Consider the following 24,715-nt stretch of genomic DNA (forward strand, 5'->3'; position numbering starts at 1 on the left):
TGTGATATTCAAGGAAAGAGTCATGTAAGGTTCTTCTTGCTAAATATTTGCCATGGACATACAGTCTAGCAGATGGAACATTTCATCAGTCTGGGCTCAGTTCTCTTGGTTACTTACGTCTCTCTACAACCATATAAGGCTTACCAATTTGTGTGCTTGAGTTTTATCTTTCTTTGTCCCCCTTTTTTTAAAAGACTCTTTTAAAAAGAGAATAGCTTAAGGAATCTGGTAGAGTCTCTGTGAGTTCATGATGAAACATATAGAGGATGATCAGCATTAATCCATAATTTTTATGACAAACTTGACCATAATGAAAAGAGGCTATGTTTTTGGACCAAATACTTTTGACAGCAGAACCAGAATATCCATCATGGTCTAATGATAATTTATCTATTTTCACCCCAGCAACACTCCATGAAGCATAAATACAGAACAGATGTGTAAATGCTATTGGTGATTAGTATTATCAATGCAAAGCAATATAATGGAAGGATTGGGACAACAAATGTTCCAATCAGATTGGAAATATGCATCCTGGTTCAAATAATTAGTAGAACTTAATTCTAGCAGGGAGTTGTATGGAGATTAATGTCCAAAAATAGTTAAATAGAGCTGACATGTAATGAATACTTGATCATTTTCTGTGTTGTGATCCCACTGTAATGGAAGGACAGAAGCTATCATATTTCAGTTTTACATCATGACACTTCTCTGGGGTGAAAAAATAAAATATTCACAATTGTGCTGTTGAACTTTGAGATGAAATTGATGGAGACAAAGAATTTGTTTTTGTATACTATGCTGCTGATTTTCCCCCCGCACCACCAGACAAGATCAAATTCAAGAAAATAAGCCTCCTGTCATGTAAAAATATCATTTCCTTAATGGCTGTATCCTTTGAAATAAGCATGAAGAATTCTTGGAGTGAATGTGATGAAAATACTACAATCACCTCTATGAGACTTTGCCATCTCAAACATAAAATACATGTCAGATATTGAAGGAAAACAAAATGAGATCTTAGGACTTTGAGTATTCACTATCAAAACATGTGCATTGATCACAGCTAGTGACAAACCACACGTTTTTTAGGCAAAGCACATGCACGGAAGGCTGAGTACAAGGGCATTCACATTTGCGAACCGGTAGGGAAGGGAAGGATATACCATCCCTGCCCTCTGAATCATTTTTGAAGGTTTCCAGATTTTCTGGAATAGAATTAGAAGATGATACAGAGGAGAAGGAATCAATTCCACCAGTGCTATTTCATGAGTAGACATAGGTAGATATAAGCACCTTTTCTGAACATAGGACTAGCTCTTTCCTCCATAAGTACAGGTTATCAAAGTCAGTAGATAATACTTTACAGTAAAGAACATACCATACACAGATACATATTCATCATTCTATTTTGTTTTCTTTCATGGTCAACCATATTCAGTATATAGTATGGAAAGGGGGAAGGAAGCAGTGAGCCAAAGAAAATAAAGACAGAACATAAGGGAAAGCAGAGTGTGTTTCAACAGATTCCAAGGCCCTTGAGACAAATAAAAATTTAAGATGGTGGGAGAACAAGAGAACATGCTGGGCAAATGTTTTGAGTTCAACAAGCTCCCAAACTTTTATGTTCTTTGAGCTCCTGAGTCATGGCATGAGAGTCTCAGCATTTCCTTCTGCCCATGTTGCCCTAGTCTATTCATAGCCTACTGCATGTATAGAGCATTTCTTGAATCCAGACTTGGGAGCAACACCTGAATTTTAATCCAATGTTTCTCTGTGGTAGAGCATTGACTTTGCTAAAGAGATCTAGAAAGATAATTCTACAGATGATTCTTTGATATAAAAGAACAGCTTATGGTTGATCTATGGAAACAGCCTATTAATTCAACAGGCTTAATTTGTATAAAATAAAACTATTCATGGAATAGAATATTGAGATTATGTATATATGAGATTCAATCTGCCATTACTGTTTTCCTTAACGGGAACTGCATCAGTCCAGCGGGAATGAAAAACTGGAATTCAACGAATTCAAACTTCTCTGGGACAAACTGAAAAAGTGGATTGTAAGTTGATGCACATTCAACTGATGCAAAATCTACTGTTTTACTTTTGGAAAATATGTTAGAGCAGAAACTATTAACAACCATTACATCTATAATTTAGTGAGAATGTTCTAAAAGGGGGGGAAAACAATCATTCTACAAAATAGTATTTCTTTTCTGTTATTCATGTCACTTGCAGAAACATTAACCGTACTTTTAACTAAATAAAAAAAATCTATTTTTGAAATAATAAATGCCAGGAATGTTCCTCTGGATGAGGCCAAGTGAAATAACTCTTGTCGTTGACACATCATAAAAAAAAATCTGCTGATTCATGAGCAGAAGGGGTGGGGGGGACTTGCTTAATGTTTCAATTTACACTGGTGATTTTGATGCCTGTCTCCTCCAATTATCAACAAATGTAATTTGAAATGGCCCATTACATCCACAGGAACATTAACCCTAAAATCTAAAGGAACATTTGAATGCTTTCTCACAATTCCTAAAAGAAGTGACCATGATAAATCATGATTTTTCTCTTTTAAGTCCAGGCATGTTTTAAGGCAATTGCAATAATTGGGTTCCTGTTACATCCCTGTTGACTGAATATATGCTGTCTGCCAATCACCAATTTTTACTCCTGATTCAATCAAAGCAACAGAATTTCAGGGTTAAATATTGTATGCAGTTGACTTGTTAGGTACCATAATATTCCAATCTAAATTAATATTCTCAGCTGAATGCATAAGCAGGATGAGAACAAGGTCTGTTTGCTTTTCCAAAGGATGTTTTCAAGGTGTTGTGCTTGTAGTTCTATCACTTCTTTATATGTATCACATACTATATGTTGTCAGTGTGAAGTGTTTTTTTAAAAAAAAACTTTCTTGCATAGGGTTCCTTTCTTCCCCAAGGTTCTTGGTCTTTCTCTGTTCCTTTCCTGAGCTGCACCAGGGAAATTTTCCATTGCCTGACATTACTCATTGTACTCATCCTTTTTGTCTTAGTGTGTGGGCACTTTTAAGTGCATCTAGACTCCCAACAGCTACTCAGACAAGTCCAGGCAGTTTTTAGGCAACACTTTCTGGAAATGTTTTGCACTAGTCTTCTTCCTCACAGATGAGAGAGTCCAAATGGCCCAAATTCTCTTCATCTCTTAACCACTGAATCAAACTTGCTCTCATTAACAAGCACTTTGGGTTCCAAATATATATAAATTATAACTGTTTTTGGATGTTATCCATTTCTTTAAAACTAATACATCATCCACGGATGTAATCAAATAATGCAGGATGTAAGAATATTGATTAAGAAAATAAAAGAATGTACAAAGAATCCATAGTATCCTGAGTCCTTGTGAGGTAGTTCATTGAAGTTCATGCACTGAAAATGGCACTTAGAGAAAAACAGATAGTGATTGGCTATACAAAATTAGAGGTTAGAGGTACTGTATCTAAATATATTCTTGCTTTTAGAAATATGATTCCATACTTCTGCCTATTATTTCTCAAACTAGATTCACCATTTCTGTGTGTATTTGAAAATAATTTTTCAAATTTTTAATAAGTATTTGCTCGTTCTGTAGATAATTGCTATAGTTTCCTATTAAGTGTAATGCTGAATAGAAATCCAATGCTAGATATTATTGTATAACAGTTTGCCTGTTCATATATTCTTATAAAGAGCAATTAGACCAACTTGCAAAAGCTGGCAAAAACTTTACTTCAAAAGAAATTGTGGGCAGAAAGCCATATTAGTCTATTTATTCAAAAAAACTGGTGGGGGGGGGGAAATCTGGTTGTATGTTTTTCAGATTAACACGTTTCATTAAAATGCTAACCTTTTGTTTTTGTTCACAATTTATGACTTCAAAAGAAAATCTCCTTGCCTCAATGATTCATCTAATTTATTCCAACCATGCTTATTATCTGCTGCCATTTTTCTCTCTCTTTGATTCAGAGCCTCTACCTTCACTTTGATTCTGATCAGTCTGGCATAATGTCTTCCCATGAACTTCGTCTCGCTTTAAAAGCAGCAGGTATCAATTTTTCTGACTGGCTTTTGCAATATGTGATCATTTTGGACAATTTAGGACAGGGGTGTCAAACTCAAGGCCTGCATTGGGGTACTTAGATCTGGCCCACAGCGAAGGACTGGCCCGCAGTGCCTCTGCCGGTGAAAATGAAGCTGGGGAGGGCTGCACGAGGCCCTCCTGAGCTCCTTTTTCACTGGCAGAAGGTAGCAGGAGAACATTGCAACTAAAAATGGAACTCGGGAGTCCGTTTCCACTGGTAGAGCGCTTGGGCCACCACAGATGCCCCTAACATAAGTGACACTGAGCTGGCCACGCCCACCCTGGTCACATACACCCACCCACCCACCCCCCGAGATCAAACACATCCCTGATGCAACCCTCAATGAAATTGAGTTTGACACCCCTGATTTAGGACAATATCTTGTAAAAAGAAAAGAGGGTTGTGAGCTTCAGTTCAGTCCAGATTTTCAAGATTGCTCTCCCTTAGGCAGAATTTGCATCAGGCCCATGTCTTTACTAAGACACAGCTAATCACTGTTTGAGACATATATTAAAAAATAAGTCCCAAATCTGATATTTTATACCAATCATGCTGTTGTTGCTGCAGGAAAAGCAGATAGAGCAATTGCCTATAGTTTATTCATCATGACAATATCATTTAAAAGAATGTTTTCAAATTACTGGGTTGAAGATTAGCCAACAAAGTTAAAAACCCTCATATTTACCTTTCTTTAAGGATTTCAGCTCAATAACTATCTGCTGCAGCTGATAGTATTAAGGTATTCAGATGATCAGCAACAGATCGAATTTGACGACTTCTTAAACTGCCTAATTCGCTTAGAAAATGCAAGCAGTGAGTATCTCTTCATAGTGCCATTTGTTTCCTTATTGAATGCCATTTTATCAGCAGTAATATGTGACACATCATAAATGATCATTCTGATATTTTTAACTTCACTCATAAATTGATTTTGAATTAATTGAATGTTTTTTAAAAAACAATCTTTATTTGAATAAAATTTTATTGGAATTTTGTATACAGAATAAAAACTAACAAGAACTAATATTTACACTGGAAGAAAGAGGAAAAAGGAAAAGATAAAAGTAGAAAAATCAAAGAAAAGAAATATAGAATTATTTTTAAAAAATTATCCCCATTTTCTTTTACCACAGTTATAAGTATAAATATAAGTTAACCTCTTTGGTTACAGCATCATTTACATTTTTTTCTATAATCTATTATTTTTATTCTAATCCTTTCAATTTATCATTACCTCATTTTTTTCTGTTTTTCACAAAAAAAAATCAATCAGAATTTGTTATCAGTTAAATCCTAACAATGGATAATCTTGTACATGTCTTCTCAGAAATAAGTCCTCTTGTACTCTTTGGGCCTTAATTAAAAAATTAAGATAGTTATAAAAAATTAAGGACATCAATTCTGTAAATTTAGAATGAATATATTTAAGCAACTATCTATAGGATTATAGCTTTGATGGTCTACATATATGGAATACAAGTTAGAAACCATATACTCATTGTATATGTCATGTGACTTTATATCCACGTGAGATCATTTCATGAAAGGCAGAGTTCTATAGAACCATCTACAGAATGTTTACAAAATAAGTAATAGAAACCTGATGAATGGTGATATGGCCTGCCATTCCTAAATTCTGAAGAGTCCCAGTGGTAAATATTTGAAAATTCTGATATTAATCAAGGTAACTCAAAGCCATGTTAGGTTGTTTCAAAAATGTCCAAATGTCAACTTCATTTTTGTCACTAACCAATAAAGAACATTTAGACTAGCATAAAGATATGTCTGAAATAATTTTCAGTTTTGCAGACATCATCAAAGTTTCCCCCTGGGACTTCTGGAATATTACCTATTAATATTAACATTTAGTTTTAGGTTTGGCATTTTATTGAAAAAGAGGTTTTGAATATTTCAGTGGCTAAAAATAACACTAAAATTTTTCTTGCAGGAGTATTCCAGGCATTATGTGTGGAAAACAGAGATTTCATTAACCTCCATATAAATGAGGTAACGAAAGCAAAACATTGACAATAGAGATTGTTTGAGAATAGGATTTTTCATTTTTCTTTTGTCTCTTCTACTTTCCTCAATTCCCCTTTTACTGGAATATTATACCAGGGACATAATGAAGCTAAATGAAGAGTTTTGCATCTTGGAGTGAAGGGAAAGGACGCGACAAGCGGGTATGCAACAGCAACCTTTATTGAGGTCAGAGTAACTACGATTCAACGTGGCGTGGTTCGCGCCAAACATTTATACCCCCGGGTTTGAACGAGGAGCCAATGGGGCGTCGAGTAGCTCGACCTATCAGGGCGAGGATTGAACCGGTTCCGCCCGGGAACCAATCAGAAAGGGAGTCCTTATTCCCGCGCTTGTATTTCCCGCGCTAGTATTCAACACCCCTCCCCCCCTAGTCAAAGAGTTCCTTAGGAAGGGCAAACATAGTCTTTCAAGTAGGTGGGACGGTGACGTTCTCGTCCCGACCTTCGTGGCTCCCCGGCGGTTGTCGTCGGGGGGGAAACCGCCGGCGGAGGTGTGTCCGTGGTGGGGCGGTCCCATGAGATGGCGCTGGCCCCGGGCCCGGTGCCCGATGTCCGTTTGCCCGGGGTGGCGTCTCCGTGGCAACAGGAGCGTCCGACAGTGGCCCCGTGCAGTCTGGTTGGGGTGTCGGTTCAGAGTCTCGATAAGGGCTTCGAGGAAAGGAGTAGCCGGGTGAGGCGCGTCTGTCCGAAAAGTTCGTATCGGCTTGTCCCCTGTTCCCCGGGTGGAGGCGGTCCGTTGGGGGGAAGGTCATCGAGGGTGGCTCATGCTGAGAGCGGGTGTCTGAGAGGCTCGGGCCGTCTGTTTCCGCAGGGAGGCGTCGCCTTAACTGGTCCACGTGGCGCCTCCATTGTGTTCCATCGGTCAGGCCGACCCTGAAGGAACAGGGGCCAGTCAGGGCTGTGATGGTTGCGGGAACCCACCGTGGATCCCCAGAAAAGGAGCGGGCCCATACGGGATCCCCTAACTTAAACGCGTGGGAAGGGAGGGCCCCCAGGTTGCTCGGCAGATCCCCTGCGTAAAGTGGATGGAGACTGTCTAGGGGGGTTCGCAATCTCCTACCCATCAAGAGCTCCGCGGGACTTTTATTAGTCGTTGGGCAGGGTATGGAGTGCTCGCTCAAGAGGTAAGCCGCCACTCTCTCTTGCCAGTCGCCCTGGTCCATGCGGCCCAAAGCTTCTTTGGCTGAGCGAACTGCGCGCTCCGCCCGGCCGTTGCTAGCTGGGTGATAAGGGGCTGTGGCTGCGTGTCTGATTCCTTGTTCGGCCAGGAATTCTTGGAACGTGGTGGAGGTAAACTGGGGCCCGTTGTCTGAGACTATGACATCCGGTAACCCATGTGTGGCGAACATCTTACGAAGGGCCCTCACTGTACTCTCTGCTGTGGTGGAGGTCATGATTACCAGCTCCACCCACTTGGAGTAAGCATCGACTACTATCATGAAGTTTCGGCCGTGGAAGGGGCCGGCAAAGTCAATGTGTAAACGGGACCATGGGCCTCTAGGGATTTCCCACTCACGAGGGGCGGCTGTGGGGGGATTCGGCCTAGAGTTTTGGCAGATCCTGCATCGGCCTACGTAGTCTGCAATTTCCGAATCTAGCAAGGGCCACCACACATAGCTACGGGCTAAGGCTTTCATTCGCGCTATGCCTGGGTGGTTTTTGTGGAGTGCGGGCAGGATTCGTGCCCGCAGGGCTGTGGGGATTACTACCCTATCCCCCCAGACAAGACAACCCCCGTGAAGGGCGAGTTCGGCTTGTCGTGCTTTAAATGGTCGGAATTCTTCCGCTACCTTTTCCGCGGGCCAACCCCTCAAAACCCATGAAGCTACTTGGGATAGGACGGGGTCAGCCTTTGTGCAGGCTGCGACGTCCGCGGCAGAGACGGGGAGGTCGGATTCGGCGATCGACAGAATAGAGAGCGCGGGCACGTGGGCTGTGTCCGTCTCTGGCAAAGGGCAACGGCTCAGGGCGTCTGCGTGCCCTAGCTGCTTACCCGGACGGTATAACAGCGTATACGAATACGCCGTTAGGAACTCTGTCCAGCGTGTCATGCGGGGAGACAAAATGGGGGGGGTTGGCTTGTCGCCTGCCAGTAGCCCCAGGAGGGGCTTGTGATCCGTGACAAGGGTGAAATTCCTACCATAGAGGTAGTCATGGAACCGCTTAATGCCGGACACTGCAGCCAGGGCTTCTTTATCGATTTGGCTGTAGTTCCGCTCCGTGGAGGAGAGTGTCCGGGAATAGAATGCTATGGGGGCCTCTGAGCCGTTCGGGAGGGCATGGCTCAGGACCGCCCCTATACCATAGGGAGAGGCGTCGCAAGTCAGAACTAGGGGCATCCTATCGCTATATTGAATTAGGACTGCCGACGAGGTCAAAATGTCTTTTATAGCCGCGAACGCGTGCGCTTCACGGCTACCCCATTGCCAGGCCGCTGACCGGTCAAGCAGTCGGTGTAGCGGCTCGGCTAGCGACGCCTTGTGGGGAATAAAAGGGGCGTAGAAGTTTAGAAGCCCCAGGAACGCCTGCAATTCCGCCCTAGAGGTGGGTGCGGGTGCGTTTTTGATGGCGGCGACTTTGGAAGGAGTGGGGTGGATGCCTTGGGCATCAATGAGGAACCCCAAGAATTCTACTTTGGGAACAGCAATTTCGCATTTGCTGCGCTTTAGTTTCAGTCCTGCCTCCCTAAAACGTGTGAGAACCTCCCGCAGCGTTTTCAGGAGTTCCGAGTGGCTGGGGGCTGCGACCAGGACGTCGTCGAAGTAGGGAACGACGCCTGGGAGCCCGTGGAGCAACCGCTCCATGAGGCTCTGAAAAATCCCCGGGGCAACCGAAACGCCGAATTGGAGGCGGCGGCAACGGAAGGCCCCGCGGTGGGTGACGATGGTCTGGGCTGTAGCCGCATCGTCGTCTACGGGAAGCTGCTGGTAGGCCTGTGCCATATCTAGCTTGGCGAAAATGCGGCCCTGCCCTAAGGAGTGGAGTAGGTGTTGCACTACGGGAACCGGATATGGATTTGCCTGCAGGGCCAAATTGATGGTCGACTTATAGTCGGCACATATCCTCACCGATCCGTCAGGTTTGACCGGGAGGACTATGGGGGTTTCCCAACGGGCGTGATCTACGGGCTCGATTACCCCCTGCTCTATAAGCTTATCAAGTTCAGCGTCTACCTTTGCTCTCAATGCGAAGGGGACCCTGCGTGCCTTCAGCCTAATGGGGGCGACCTGGGGATCAAGGCAGAGGGAAATGGGGGTGCCCTTATAACAGCCCAATTTCCCATCGAACACATCTGCGAACTCATCTAGAACGCTATCTACGGTGAGGGGGACTACCCTGTGCACTCCCTCTATGGTAAGGCCCAAGGCGGGAAACCAATCCAACCCAAGGAGAGCGGGCAGATCGTTCCTGACGATTAGAACTGGGAGTTTCCCCTTAAAATCCCCGTATTCCACCTGGATGTGGAATATTCCTGCCGTGGGAATCCCATTTCCCTGGTAGTCTAGGAGGGAGACCCCGACGGGGCGCAATTTGCTCTGGGGAACCCCGGGACAAAGGCGGGAAAACAAGGCCCAAGATAGGAGAGAACGGGAAGACCCGGAGTCCACCTCCATTCGACAAAGCTGACCTTCGAGTCGGACAGCGGTGCTGATTTTGCGATCGCCGGCGGGAACGTGGAACGCCTGGTAGACCACGCAGTCGGCGCTGGAGGGCTGGTAGGTTGAGTGGCAGTCCTCAGCTCGCCTCGCAGGACGTGGCTGTTGGCGGCGTTGCGGTGCCTGGCGCTGGTCGCTGGGCTGCATAAACGATGGGGCTGGCACGAGAGCCCGGCAGACCCTGGCGAGGTGTCCTTCTCCTCGGCAGCGGCGGCAGACGGCAGAACGGAACGGGCAGGATGCGCGGCTGTGGCGGCCGCCACATCCGCGGCAAGGTGCGTTTGAGGCTGGCTGAGCGGGCGTCGGTGGTTGCTGGGGTGGCCTCCGCTTCGGCTGCGTCCTCATTTGTCCGACGGTTTCCTCCTCCTCCTCCTCGTCTTCAGCAGGAGAGAGGTCGTCGACGAGGTTCGTCTGGGTGGAAGGCCCCGCGGCGGTTTGCGCGGGGGTTTTCAGCTGGAGGCGTTCGATGTCGGCCGTGGATTGTTCGGAGAGCTCCGCTGCTCGCGCGGTCTCCACGGCTTGCATCAAGGTAATTTTGTGATTCCGGAGCATGCGGCTGCGCAAATGCACGTCGCGGACCCCGCATACAAACTGCTCCACGAGGTTCTCCTCCAGGTCTGCAAAATCGCACTGGGCGGCCACTGTGCGCAAAGCCTCTAGAAACTGGCTGATGGATTCGTTGGGCTTTTGCACTCGGCGGCGGAAGGTGAAGCGGCGCGCGATCAGAGAGGGTGAGGGAGCGTAGTGGTTCCTCAGCCTGGACATCAGCTCGTCCCACCCAAGTTTGTAGGCTGGCCTCGGGGCGGCCAGGGCTCTCGCAGAGGCGAACATGGAAGGCTCACAGCAGGACAAGAAGAAGCTGCATTTCTCCTCGTCGGTCTGTGCCTGGTTCTTCGAGGCGATTAAGTAGCACTCGAAACGCTCCATGAAGCCGTCCCATGATTCTCCGGCGGCTCCGAATGGCGCGAAAGGAGGAAGCGATGATGCCATCGTGGTGTGGAGCCAGAGAGAGAGAGGAAGAGGGCGGAGAAAATTTTGCGTTCGCTGCCGGAGTTCTCAGCCTGAGGATAGCGTTCGTGCTGGTTCAGACGCGGTGGCAGCTGGCTTGTTCTTCTCCGTGGTCGCGGGAATCGGAATCCCACCTTCGTCGCCAGTTTTGCATCTTGGAGCGAAGGGAAAGGACGCGACAAGCGGGTATGCAACAGCAACCTTTATTGAGGTCAGAGTAACTACAATTCAACGTGGCGTGGTTCGCGCCAAACATTTATACCCCCGGGTTTGAACGAGGAGCCAATGGGGCGTCGAGTAGCTCGACCTATCAGGGCGAGGATTGAACCGGCTCCGCCCGGGAACCAATCAGAAAGGGAGTCCTTATTCCCGCGCTTGTATTTCCCGCGCTAGTATTCAACAAAGAGGTGACTTCCTTTCTGATGGTTCCTTAAGATTGTTCTTCCTGCCTTGCTATGTTATCGTGCATTCATTCAGTTCTTGAGGGCGCTTAAAAGCAGGGTCACATAAAATGCAAGATGGCCTCCGAGATAGAGCTACCTTGTCTGCCTTGTATGCAGCCATGAAGTGGTATTGTCTGCCTAGCTATATTGTGGGCACTTTAAGCACAGTGATTACTGGAATTTCCAACTTACTTTTCCCTTCTCACTCTGCCTCAATTACCAGCCTACTCTCAATACATGGGGAAAGGTTGAGGAGGAAGTGGCAAGTACTGCTCTATAGTCTTTGTTTCTTTGTTTCTTCAGTATATGGAATTAAAATTGCCTGCTTCTCTCCCCCAACTTGCACTGATATGTCCAAAAGGCCTTTATTTCCATCTGTTTGATGCATTCTTCTGAAAACTGGATATGCATCTTAATCTGTTTCCAGTGTCTTTTTGGTTGTATGCTTGAAACCCATGAAATCAGCATCCAACAATCTTTTGGAATCCAAAACAGCGTTGCAGAAGGTGCTACTCACATTAAGTGATCTTTCAGAAGATCACTGCACATGTGTTCAACTATTTCCTCTGTGGCTGGTCCACTTCACTTACTTCTTTTTCATATTTGCTTTTTGTGTATGCATTCAAACTAGGTTTTGATACTTTGCTTTGGGAACCTCTGCAATGCTGTGTGAGTTGTCTCATAACACTTCACATATACACAGCAAGATGGGAAGGGATAAGAGCAAGCAGGATACTGGAACACCATTCTGTTGTTCCTCCTTGACTACAAATATATCACTAAAGCATATCCGATATATATTTCACTGTATCTAGTTTATACATTTGATTGTTGGTGATAAAATGCATAAAGAGTACTTTTCAGATTAAAAAATGGGGGGGGAGTTTCCTCATAATTACAGGTAGTCCTCAACTTACAACAGCTCGCTTAGTGACCGTTCAAAGTTACAATGGCACTGAAAAAGTGACTTAGGACCATTTTCCACAGTTATGACCATTGCAGCAACCCCATGGTGGTCATGTATTTTACAACTGGATATTTGATCATGTGATTACCTTTTGCAACCTTCTGATAAGTAAAGTTAATGGAAAAGCCAGATTCACTTAACAACCGTGTTACTAATTTAACCATTGCAATGATTCACTTAACAAAGAAAGGCAAGAAAATGGGGCAAAACTCACTTAACAAATTTCTCCCTTAGCAACATAAATGTTGGGCCCAGTTGTGCTCATAAACTGAGGACTAACTGCATTATTATAATTGTTGTAATAAATGATTTAATCTATTAATAGCTCAGTGGTGGGTTCCGGATCCTATTGCAACCAGTACGGTGCAATGGAAACTGGTGCCCACCACATGAATGTGCGCAGCTCCATGCGCATGCACAAATGCCCCAATTGGCTCAAATAGCGGTAAGGAGAGTGGGCGGCCCTCCAGAGCACTGTACCGGAACGGGGAGTTCCATACTGGGGCGTACCGGCCATATCCCACCACTGTAATTGCTGTATTAATAGCTTCAGGGTTGTACTAGGATTGGAAATCTGATTTTCAAATATCTACTTAGTCAGGATGTTTTTGAGATAACCTTAGGCATGTTGCAAGATTTTTTTTCTTCTAGGTTGGAGTCTATCCTCAGGAAACTTCTCTATGTGCTGTGAGCTGTTCTGTGTTTGGTATTTATATGACCAGAATATGATTTTGGGACAGAGCACTAACTTATTGCTCTATTCAACTACAGAATTCTTTGCAAAAGAATAGTGCTTCTCACGAATAGACATTCACAGATGTCACTCATTCAAAATATGAACAGGCAAAAAGTTTGCAGTTCCTGATAAACTGGAAGATATCTAATATAACATTTGGGTTTTTCTCTCTCTCTCTCTCTTCTCATTAGTTTATCAATTTGACTATGAACATCTGAAGGCCTTGAACACGGAGTTCAGCCAGTATCCCAACATGCTTCTGAGTTGAACTGAGTTCACACTTTCCCCCAATCACTGAAAATTACAAGGGATGTTTGTATTGTCAATATTTTCTTATACTCACCTTTTGTGAATATGTAGTTTTAGAACTCAAATGCAAATAAGTATTTTCTAGATTTAAAGCCCTATTATTTCAGCCAACACAGGATAATGAAAAGATAATAGGATCTGAAAACCTAAACATCTGGAGGGCAGTAAACTGAGGACGTTGCACTAACATCTATTTGTATACAAATATATTGCATGTGTGAACACATGCTGTAATGAATTACTGTTTAGCTGACATAAATGAATAGCCCTAAGCAATTATTGTCTTTTGATTTAACATAATTATGTTGGTTCCCAATAAACATTTTGTTTCTATTTATTTGTCTCCAGCTAGTCTTTAAAATCATCTAAATTGAGGCCAATTTCTCATATGATGGCATTGCCAGAGAATTCCACAGTTTATTCCACAGTACTACAAAGACGTGCATCTTTTCACTGGTGTTTCATCTTGCTTCATTTAACTTCTGTAGATGACCCCTGAGTTCTGAGAGAGGTCCTTAATTCCAGAAATATTAAATGTTGCATTTTGTACATCTGGAGCTCTTCAGCTCGTCTGCTGTTACTCATCATTTCAGCCCCAGTGGCTTTGCTGTTCCTTTTTCTAAACAGATCAAGAATCTCCATCTGGCACTGCTAGATGTTTTTTGTGTTTCTTTATGGAGATCATAAACCAACCTTGTTTGACTCCACATCTATGTAGCAAGAGCATTAAAAGTTCAGTGTAATCATTCAGGTTTCTCTGGATTCTATCCAGATGAAGAATGCAAGTCCAATTGTACATTCAGTTCAGTGGTGGGATTCAGCCAGTTCGCACCTATTCAGGAGAACCGGTTGGTAACTTTCTAAACAGTTTGGAGAACCAGTTGTTGGAAGAAATCTTATTTTGTTTTTTTCCCCACTTTACAGGGCTAATCCTGTAAGGAAGGCAGGAAGGAAACATTCTGGTGTTGTTTCTAGCCTAATCTTTATTGCCCTGCTTACAGAAACTGCCTCTTCGGTTAACCCTTATTACATTATAACAGCTAAGGCGAAGCGCCTATTGACCTGAGTGACATTGAGTTGGCCACACCCACACAGTCACAAGACCACCAAGCCACGCCTACCCAGCTGATCATTAGGACAGAGGACCGGTTGTTAAATTATTTGAATCCCACCATTGAGCCACTCCCACCCGGTCACATAGCTGGCAAGCCACTCCCACCCAATCACATGGCCAGCAAGCCACTCCCACAAAGCAGGCCACACCCACAGAGTAGGTTCCAAAGAAATTTGAAACCCACCACTGATTCAGTTGTACATTAAATTTGTGAAGAGAGGTACCTCTTCTCTCAATATTCAAGTTCCAGGCCTTTCTCCTTTCTAGAGTTCTGTGGTAATTATCATAGCTTAGCAATAAAGGGGAATTACCTGACTCTGTAATACAGATAGTCCTCAACTTACAACAGTTCATTTAGTGACCATTTAAAGTTAGTAAAAAAAGTGACTCATGACTTTTTATAAGTTTTTTGCACTTACAGTACATTCAGAAAATATTCAGATCCCCTTCACTTTTGTCGATTTTGTTATGCTGCTGCCTGATTCTGCAGTTGTTGAAATCCATTTTTTTCTCCTAATAAATCTACATTCATAATGACAAAGTGAAAACAGAATTTTAGAAATGTCTGTAATTTTATTAAAAAGAAAAACCTGAAATATCAAATTGACATTCAGACTATTTGCAACAACTCGTGAAATTTAGCTCTGGTGCCTCCCATTTATCTTGATTGTTGCTGACATGTTTCTACAGCTTGACTGGAGTCCACCTGTGGTAAATTAAATGGATTGGACATGATTTGGAAAGACACACACCTCTCTATAGAAGGCGTCACAACTGACAATGCATACTGTAGCAGAGCAAAAGCCATGAGGTCAAAAAACTGCCTGCAGAGCTCAGAGAAAGGAGTATTGCAAGGCAGAGATCTGGGGAAAGCTACAATAAAAATTCTGCTGCATTGAAAGTTCCTAAGAGCACAGTGGCCTCCAGGACTCTTCCAAGAGCTCATTGCCTGGTCAAGCTAAGCAACCAAAAGAGAAGGACCTTAATAAGAGAAGTGACCAAGAACCTGATGGTCACTCTGGCTGAGCTCCAATGATCCTATGTGGAGATAGGACATAATTCCAGAAGGGCAACCATCACTGCATCCCTCCATCATTCTGGCCTTTATAGCACAGTGGCTAGACGGAAGCTTCTCCTCAGTGCAAAACACATAAAGTTTGCTTGGCGCTTGCAAAAAAAAAAAAAAAAAAGCACCTGAAGGACTCTCAAACTGTGAGGAACAAACTCTAAGTGAGCTTTCATGTGTTTTGCACTGAGGAGAGGCTTCCATCTACTCACTCTGCCATAAAGTCCAGATTGGTGGAAGGCTGTAGTGAAATCCTTCCATTCCCACCATTCAGAACTTCAGAACTGAAGAAGCTTCTTGGATGAAAAGTGAAACATCTTCAAAGAAAAAAAACAAAGAATGTCTAGTTGCTTTTTTGAAAATGAACCTTTGGGGCAACAAGGACCTGGATGACTGAGAAGGTCCAGAATTATAAACTCAATTGATTTTTCTGGGCATCAGGATCATTATTGCTGGGGGTTGGGATTAGTAATGGGAAATATTTCTCTTTGTCTCACATACATAAACACAAAGTGGTCTAAAATGCTGCCTTATGTAGAATGGGTGTAGTTTAACCTATACATACCAATGTATGGAAAGCTAAAATACATTTAGTCCTCTCCAAATAGAGGTCTGGCTGCTTTGCTGCCTTATCCAGGTAAAAAAAAAATTATCCTGAAATTCTCTATTTAACACAGAGTCCTTAACAAAGAGTACTCGTTTTTTCAGAGTCTCATCTAACTTTTTCTGTTAATTTACATCTAGAATGTATGGTTTACCAAATCAAATGATTTAATGACTGCATATTTATTTTTACATCACCATCAAAGAAAATCCGATGACCATTCTTTTAAATACATTTTTGGGATGTCCAGTAAACTTAAAATGAAATCTTTTGATGAATCAGTTTGAATCTTAAAACTGAAGAAATCAATTTGAGATTATTTTAAGATTGTCAATGTACCATTAAAGATACCATTGTATCTTTAAATTTTATATTGCTTTATTTGTTTCCTAGTATAATTTGATTGCTTATTAGTAATCTATGACTATCACTAAGTATTGTATCTTATGATTCTTGATGAATGTATTTTATTTTTCTTTATGTACATTGAGAGCAAATTCCTTATGTGTCCAATCACACTTGGCCAATAGAGAATTCTATTCTATTCTATGCTATGCTATGCTATGCTATGCTATGCTATGCTATGCTATGCTATGCTATGCTATGTTATGCTATGCTATGCTATTCTATTTAGTCCATCAATTGTGTTATTAATACAATTTGACAAACATTATTTAGTTTTCAATGCAAATACAAGGTGGGTTTATCAACATTGGATATCAATTCCATCAGAGATGAAAGTATCTCAGGCTTTTTTGAAATAACCAAAGCAACTGGTCCATCTTGAGCCATCAAGATGTGGGTGATATGATTATACTGACACTGTTGTGCATTAGAGGCAACATTCTGTTTGAAGTTAGCAATAGCAGTTAGACTTATATACCGCTTCATAGGGCTTTCAGCCCTCTCTAAGCGGTTTTACAGAGTCAGCATATCGCCCCCACAGTCTGGGTCCTCATTTCACCCACCTCGGAAGGATGGAAGGCTGAGTCAACCTTGAGCCGGTGAGATTAGAACCGCTGAACTGCAGATAACAGTCAGCTGAAGTGGGCTGCAGTACTGCACTCTAACCACTGCGCCACCTCGGCTCTTTCTGTTGAGACAAGTCCTCCAAATAATCAGGTATTAGCAAAAACTTCAGAGATTTGAATCAATACAAGCCAAAAATACTTAATAAGGAATAAAAGGCAAATGCTTTACAATGGCTTAGATTGTGAATTTAGGGCACTATTATTTAATATGATAGGCATTAAATCTTTAAAATCTCAGTGAAGGTCTTTCCTAACACCAGTCTGATTGGCTGCCCAAGCATACCCATGATCAAATACAGAACTTTCTGCAGTATTAGGCAGTCTCTGCTTTCCCAGTGAACCATGGAAATTCCCATTCTAATTCTGGGCACAAAAAGTGTAGCTGGAAATTCTGTTTTTACTGTTGAGAGGCTAAACAGTTGCCAAGAAATTTAAGCTGATAGATAAAATCAACCTTGTCTTCTCCTAATGTAAGCAAAAGTCTGTCTGGGTTCTTTCCACTACCATTACCACTAATGTTATTTTCATGATTGGTAATGTGCTAAATTCATAGATGGATGCTTCTATAGAAACTCAGAACAAAAGGAGTCCAATCTATTTATAGACACTAGAGGAAAAGTCTGCATACTTTGATGTGAGGTTTGCTGACTACGTATGTGTGTCTGTTAAGGCAAAGGCTGGCCCCATCTGTTGAAAAGAACAGATGATTGTTATTAATCAGAACTTTAATTCCAGAACGCATCTTTTAAGAAAGTTTAGTTGTGCACTAACTTCAATGTTTGTTTGACTCCCAATTTGTCTTCTTGGCAACAGTTTTTGGTTTTTATTTTTAAGCTTCTTCATAGTTAAGTCATTAATCTTTGTAGAGACTATCTCTACCTCTACCTTGTTTTCCTCACAATTCTGGTTTACCTTTAATCTCCCTCTGGACTTCATTGTCCAAGCATTAAAATAACCGGACATCAATATGGATTGAAGAGGAATGCAAATGCTTGCTATGTGAAGGTTGGTAATGACTTTTCATTTTAAAATTGGCTATTGCTAGGTAGAAAAAAGGGCATAATATAAAAGTGTCCTACTGGATTAGACCCTTCTACTCTTGGCCCATCTAATTCAACTGGCTGTTCTCATAGTGGCCCAACTAACTGCACAGAGAAGCCCAACACTCTCCCAACATATGGCCTATAGAAGCAATATCACAGTTGTTGTGGCTAATTGTTCTCCGTGACTCCATGAATCAATCCAACCCTAAAGAGATAGGTCATGAGGGCTCGCCTAGATACAATCATGAGCAGACATGATCCATAGATGGATAGATTACAAATATTGTGTATGTCTATGGAAAAGAGACAGGCAAAGCATAGGTCTTCAAACTATTGATTTTGTGCATGGCCAGTATTTATGGGTCCACGAGGCCATAAAGCTTTTTCTTAGAAAATACATGAATGACATATAGTTGTGGCTTTAATATGTTGCAGTTTTCATATAATTCTTTTGAGCAAGATTGGTGCAGACAAGCTTACCTGTAATTGTGCCACCTGCAATAACATCCTCATTGTACTGAAAATACATAGTTCAGGCACATTTTAGGATGTATGCCACACGCTCAATCAAAGCCAAGTTTCTCTTCAAGCAGGCTCATGGTCTTCCATACAAGCTAGGATCTCTAGGTAAGGACTACACTGAAAGTAAATTATGTGTTTTAATTATTGAATCCCAGAGGTATGCTAAATATTTTGAAATGTGAAGTCATATTTGGTTATATCATTATGTGTGTGTGTGTGAGAGAGAGAGAGACAGAGAGAAAGAGAGAGAGAGAGAGATCATAAAGCATAATGGTGGCATGAACACAGTTCTAGCTGTGACTTTCATGTTGAAACAACACAAGGGTCTATGAAAAAAGGGACATATGCTGAGATTTTGCCACTGAAAAATTACTACACACTGTATTTCATATCCAGTAATCAGATCATTTTCTATAAAAAATATTGTAGGATAGTGTTTAGAATTAACTTTAGCTCAATCTTACCCACTATTAACAAGATAATACAAAAAAAATTCTATAGTTAGTGGTGTCCAGTGGGGAAAGGGGATAAGACTGATGAAAGCAGCCCCAGTGCTATAGAATAGAATAGATTTGGAAGGGACCTTGGAGGTCTTCTAGTCCAACTCCCTGCTTAGGCAGGAAACCCTATACCACTTCAGACCACTATGATACAAGCCCCGTTTTAAAAAAACAACAACCATATATCACAACACAGCTAGCATGTTCCCAAAGGTGTGAGTCTCATGACAGGACCCTACTTTCATTGGTCTGATGGATATGAGAAGCTCCTGCAGAAATTGTGTTCCACAGAGTTGGCAATATTTCACTTACAAACTAATTCTCGACTCAAAAGTACTAATGCACCCAAAGATTTACAAGGGACTTTGAGAGGCTCACATGGTACTAATCACAACACAAATAGAACGTGACTATAAATAAGGGAGAGACAGACAGACAGAAAAACAAAGTTAAACCATCAGTGGTCCATGTCAGGTGATTTTAATTAAGAATCAGATATGAATTGTAGCCATATACAATTGTGAATAAAATCTCAATAAAAACATATACGAAAGGGAGAAACATCAGGTTTATCCATGAAACTATATTGAAAAGAAAGGCAATATACAGTGTTCCAAAGAGTAAAATTCATCCAGAAGTCCCTTGCAAAAATTTCATTAAGATAAACAGGATTGGAGATAGATACACAAGGATTAGGCCCAATTTCATTGCCTAATAGCAGCAAACTAAAAATGTTGCTTCAATGACATCAGGACATTAACCCCCATCCACTAACATATAAACGGAAAGCTCTAGTCAAACCAAACTGCACTTATTTAATTTTTTAATTGGTTAACTTGAACAAGAGACCCTGCGCTGGAAAAGCGCTTTATACTGTTGAGCTCTGGCTGACAACATTGGAAAAGCCTCCCTTTTTATAATCCCAAAATACACTGCAGAAATGTCTTCAGCTTGAAGGACTTTGTCAATTCCTTTTTAAAGACTGGTTTCTTTTTCAAGTATCAAATACTCTTTTCTTAAATAAAAACCTTCTGGTCTTTTTTTTAAAGTACGGTATTGTTAAATATATCGAAACAGGGCAACAAACAGGATGCCATCATGTGTCAGGCACTTATTTTCATTAATGAAAATCTTCCCTCTTGAGTAGCAAAAGTTAAGCCATTCCAAAAATGTCAGTTATCTACATCTGCTTCCCCAATTCAATGGACTCTTATATGGTACTAATAATTGTGCTGCAGTGTAAGTGTGCACCAGGAAGCCCAAAGCAACATCTCCACAGTAGGAAATGTGGTGCTAGTTACTAAGAACCAATTAATCCAAATATCTTAAGACACAGTGAAGCATCTGAAGATGCCACCTTCTGCTCCCATCTTCAGGACAAATATCCCAGTGTGTGTGATTGTGTGATGGCAAATAAAATACTCCTGAAAAAGATCATTTTCTTTAGTGTTCTCTGCAATTAATTCTGTTTTATTATTTTCTAGAAATGTGCAATGCTTTGTTTCAGATTCCAAATTGGTGCTCCAGTCTGTGAGGGACAGCTGCATATATCCGTGCTATATATTCTGACCTCCACACATTGCAAAGCGTGATTTTTGGAACTGAATTCAAAGACTATCCAGTCTTATTTTCCATTATATCTTTCAGGGCAAGATTCAGAATAAACCTCTTAACTTTTGTCATAAACATTGTTAATGAGTGTATATAAGCAGCAGAAGGAACAGGAAGTAATCTGAAATAAAACAGAATAACACACGATTTGTAGAGAAGTGACTTTTCAGTTCACACCACTCATAGGTATGGACAATGGACAACTCTGAAAGTGGAACCACTTATCTGGTGGCTAGTATGTAAGAAGGCTACAATTAGCCAGCCTGACAACAGATACAGTGCCCAAATAGGCTTTGTAAGAATTCCGTATAGCATCAGAGGTACACATGTACAGTGTATCTCTATTATTGGGTCATCTCCCAGGAAATCGATTCTCAAGGTCAAAAGCAGAAATTCAATAACCTTTGGTATTTGGTTGAAGAAATTACAATTTGTGCAGAAAGGGGAATTAAGGCTTGAAGGTGATGGGGAGAGAAATACTGTTTAAAGTTACAGAAATGCAATGACAGTTGCATTAACTATTTCTGGATGCTGCAGATGCTGGACTAGGCTGGTCTCTGTGTGTGCAGCCAAAGAAGGTGGTATGCTGGACCACTCCAAGGTGCAGGCGAGGGATGTCATCATTAAAGTGTTTCTCCATGAAAAATAGTTTCTGTGTAATATTGAAACAACAGAAAATCTAATACAACAGGATCTTTATGATACATTCAGATCCTATTCACACTATGTACCAGGAATCAGAAATCTCATGATATATATATTTTAATACAATGTTTTGTTTTTAAAGAAAGCATCAGAATGCCTTGCAGTAAATATGTTGAAAAAATTTAACACCAGGGGTGAGGGTAAAGGAAATGAGCTAAATTTCAAAATGAAGTTCAGTTCTGCTAGGCCAAAAGAGATCAAACAAATTAATTATTTTTCATGTTATGTTTCTTCTGAAGATCCCTTTACCAAATGGTTTTTAATCAGTAAAAGGCAGCTCCAGCCACATATTTATTTCTCTAAGCTAGCCTCTTTCTTCTCCTTTGATGTTTTATATTAAAACATATTAAATACATTTCATTAAATGTTTTATTTTTAACAAACGATCCTGTTTTGTGTACCAATTGGGCCTCATTTCACAGAAAGAAAACAAACAAAAATATACACACCCTCCCAGCGTGCACCTCATTAGCTAAAGCTGCTTGATCCCCCCCCCCCCCCCCGGCAACTGAGTCAAGGGTCATAGGCTAATGTAAAAATAAGCATGTAGATGTCTGCAGATTTATATCCTGCACAATAAATTTGAAAGAGATGTGCTAAATTTTAGTCTTTGGACTCTGTGCTTCCATCTATTAGGAAAAGACCATATGGTGTTCACAAAATGTTTTGGACCACTAATTTCAGAACCTAGAACATACCGGCCAAGGCTCTGACAGATGATATTAAAATCTATCTGTGCTTGATATAAAGTTATCTTCTTGTAACAAATGTATACAGATGGTGGCCAATTAGCTGTTGGCATTCATGTGTAAAATAAATATGGGTATTCTATCAGATGGCTTCATTTGCTCTCTAATTAGATTGCACACTTTTTCCTTAGCATACATACAAATATTAGGCAAGATATTCTTTGTTGATCATCAAATATGATGTGCAGAATTGCAATTAATAAAAGACCAAAAAACCTGCCCACCCTTCTAACACTGGCTCACTTCAAAATACAAATACTCATCAGGTTTTTACAAAAAAGTATTAGTACAAAGGGCAACATTAAAAAAGAACCGGGAAAAAGTTTAAAAAACACACAGAAAAACCAATAACAGAAACCAAAAGACAAAATGGAGAGAGAGATGCTCTTTTATCTTTCTCCAAAACCAACTGAAGGATTGTTTTTGTCTACCAATTGTCCAGAAAATCAAATCCCGTCTTCAGGATAGCATTATTTGCATTACTCTGTGGAAAAAAAGAAAGAAAAATTGTTTTAGAAAAGAAAGCAAGTAGTTACAACTCAAAAGGGTGCAAAAACAGGAACAGCTAAGGCAAAAATGACAATATGGTACAATGGTTTGGGTCTATGCTGCATTAGGAAGGCTTTTGATTCCACAAAGTGTTTCCACCAGAAAACCACCAATGGGTTTTCAATGGTTGTGTCTCCATTCTGACTAGCTTATGGATTGCCAAACATTTCCTCTAGAAGGCTGGCCAAAATGAGGGAAGCCTCATGAAAGAATTGCCTCTCCCCTATTACCAGCTAGAACGGAATTTCATATATCCTGTTTGGCAGAAAGAACTATCAAACGTTTCCCAGGTTTGATGCACAGTGGCCCACAGCCATATATGGCTGTGCTCAAATATTCTGCTGTTTTAGATATTCAGATTATGATTGGCTTTTCTCTGAACTTTCTCGGAAGGTTCCAGTTACCAGAAATGCTACCCAAACAATATTTAAATTTAATGGGAGATATGTAGGAATATTTGTATGATCGGAGAGGCTGGGTTATCCAGAACCAAGTACCAATAATTCCCACATTATTCCACTTTACCCTTCAAGCAACTAGTCCCTTAAAGAACCATTTCCATAAAAGGAGTAGGGAGAGGATAGGTCATCTCTTTGTTCCTTCAACCATTAAACAGATTTTATAAGTGAGGTATAATGTAGGCTAGAAATAACAAAGTTCTAAGGTACAGAAGTAATTCTACACACAAATCCATCGTACAAGTACAAATTAGTTCTTACCTGTTCATGCACATCTCAATTTAATAATAGCTTTGCAAGATCATGCCAAGGCCTATCTTAGGTGAGCATTTTGTTTCTCTTAGTAATCAACAAAAAGATAAGAGACATAGATTTCTAGATTCATTTTTATTTATTCAAAGAATGTATATAGTTGCCCAACTCAAACAATGCAACTCTGAGCACCTTTAAAATGCCCCTCCCAAACTGCTGTTCTCTGCAAGCAGCATTTGGATGACTCCTCCTCTCAATCCAGGAATAAGACCAACTGCCTGTGCAAGACTTGTCCATGATTTCATCCAGCTCTTTCAAAGCTACTAGCCATGGGTAGATCTTCAGGTCATGAAAGTTACTAGTTATGGTGTGGAAAAAGTGCTTCCTTTTTTACAGTTCTAAAATTCTTCTAATACACTTCATTGGATGATCTAAGATTCAAGTGTTTGAAAACTCTTGTCTACTTTCTCCTTGCTTTTATATTTTACTTATTTTTATATTTTTAATGATTTTATGCACCTCAATCATGTCCTCTGCCCTTCACCTTTTCTCCAAGATAAAGAGTCCCATCGTTTTCTCATAGGCAGATATTTAGGTCCCCTTTCCATGTTGGCTGCCCTCTTCTGCACCTTTCCCAACTCTATTATGTCCTTTTTCAAATGCATTCTACTTTATATTCCAGGTGTGAATGCTTGTTAGATTAGCAAAGAGGGCATTACATTGCCAGAAGTTTTACTTTCAACTCCTTTCACAATAATCCTGAACATGACATGAAATGTGTCTTTTTTATAGCTACCATGCACCAAATTGGCATCTTCACTGAGTTACTGATTTTGACGTACACCCTCAATCCCCATATCCTTTTCCTGCTTTAGTTACAGAAAACTCGGACCTTGTGCATGTGCCCTAAAGTGCATCATTTTACATGTAATTAAGTAGAAGAGATGCTCATCTGGTTGCAGCACACCCACTCCCTTTAAGAGGAGCTCTTCATACTCAGTTTTGGATTCTACCCTCACGAATGGAAAAATCTACCCTCTTCCACTGCCTGTGTTAGACACCCTCTGCACACTGGAGCTGCTGCTACAAATGTCACATTTGCAGGCAATCAGAAGGCAATCAAGTTTATGTTTATGAAACAGCATGCAGGGCTTCAGGCGATCTATTACTAGCATATGCTGCACATTTTAAAGACATGAAACAGTGATGTTCCCATCTTAGATTTTTAACCTC

The 24,715-nt window shown here is 41.3% G+C and overlaps 2 protein-coding genes across 4 annotated transcripts in view; one reads left to right on the forward strand and one right to left on the reverse strand.

The window, feature by feature from the left end:
* The window catches only part of CAPN9 (calpain 9), a 46,170-nt gene extending 32,557 nt beyond the window's left edge, over nt 1–13,613 (forward strand). For all 3 annotated transcript variants that reach the window (XM_014059638.2, XM_087718110.1, XM_087718109.1), the window contains exons 16-21: nt 829–890; nt 1,998–2,066; nt 4,002–4,080; nt 4,814–4,930; nt 6,066–6,124; nt 13,161–13,613. In XM_014059638.2, the coding sequence (XP_013915113.2) occupies nt 829–890; nt 1,998–2,066; nt 4,002–4,080; nt 4,814–4,930; nt 6,066–6,124; nt 13,161–13,187 (413 nt within the window). In that variant the 3' untranslated portion in view covers nt 13,188–13,613. The remainder of the gene's footprint in view (nt 1–828; nt 891–1,997; nt 2,067–4,001; nt 4,081–4,813; nt 4,931–6,065; nt 6,125–13,160) is intronic.
* A 6,009-nt stretch (nt 13,614–19,622) lies between these two features.
* Nucleotides 19,623–24,715, reverse strand: part of CUNH1orf198 (chromosome unknown C1orf198 homolog) — a 28,133-nt gene continuing 23,040 nt past the window's right edge. The window contains exon 4 of the mRNA XM_014059639.2: nt 19,623–22,707. Coding sequence (XP_013915114.2) covers nt 22,651–22,707 — 57 coding nt within the window. The 3' untranslated portion in view covers nt 19,623–22,650. The remainder of the gene's footprint in view (nt 22,708–24,715) is intronic.

This window comes from Thamnophis sirtalis, unplaced genomic scaffold (genome assembly GCF_051295495.1).
Source record: "Thamnophis sirtalis isolate CommonGarterSnake01/CBP01778 unplaced genomic scaffold, rThaSir2_p1.2 scaffold_6, whole genome shotgun sequence".
In the NCBI taxonomy this organism is placed as follows: domain Eukaryota; kingdom Metazoa; phylum Chordata; class Lepidosauria; order Squamata; family Natricidae; genus Thamnophis; species Thamnophis sirtalis.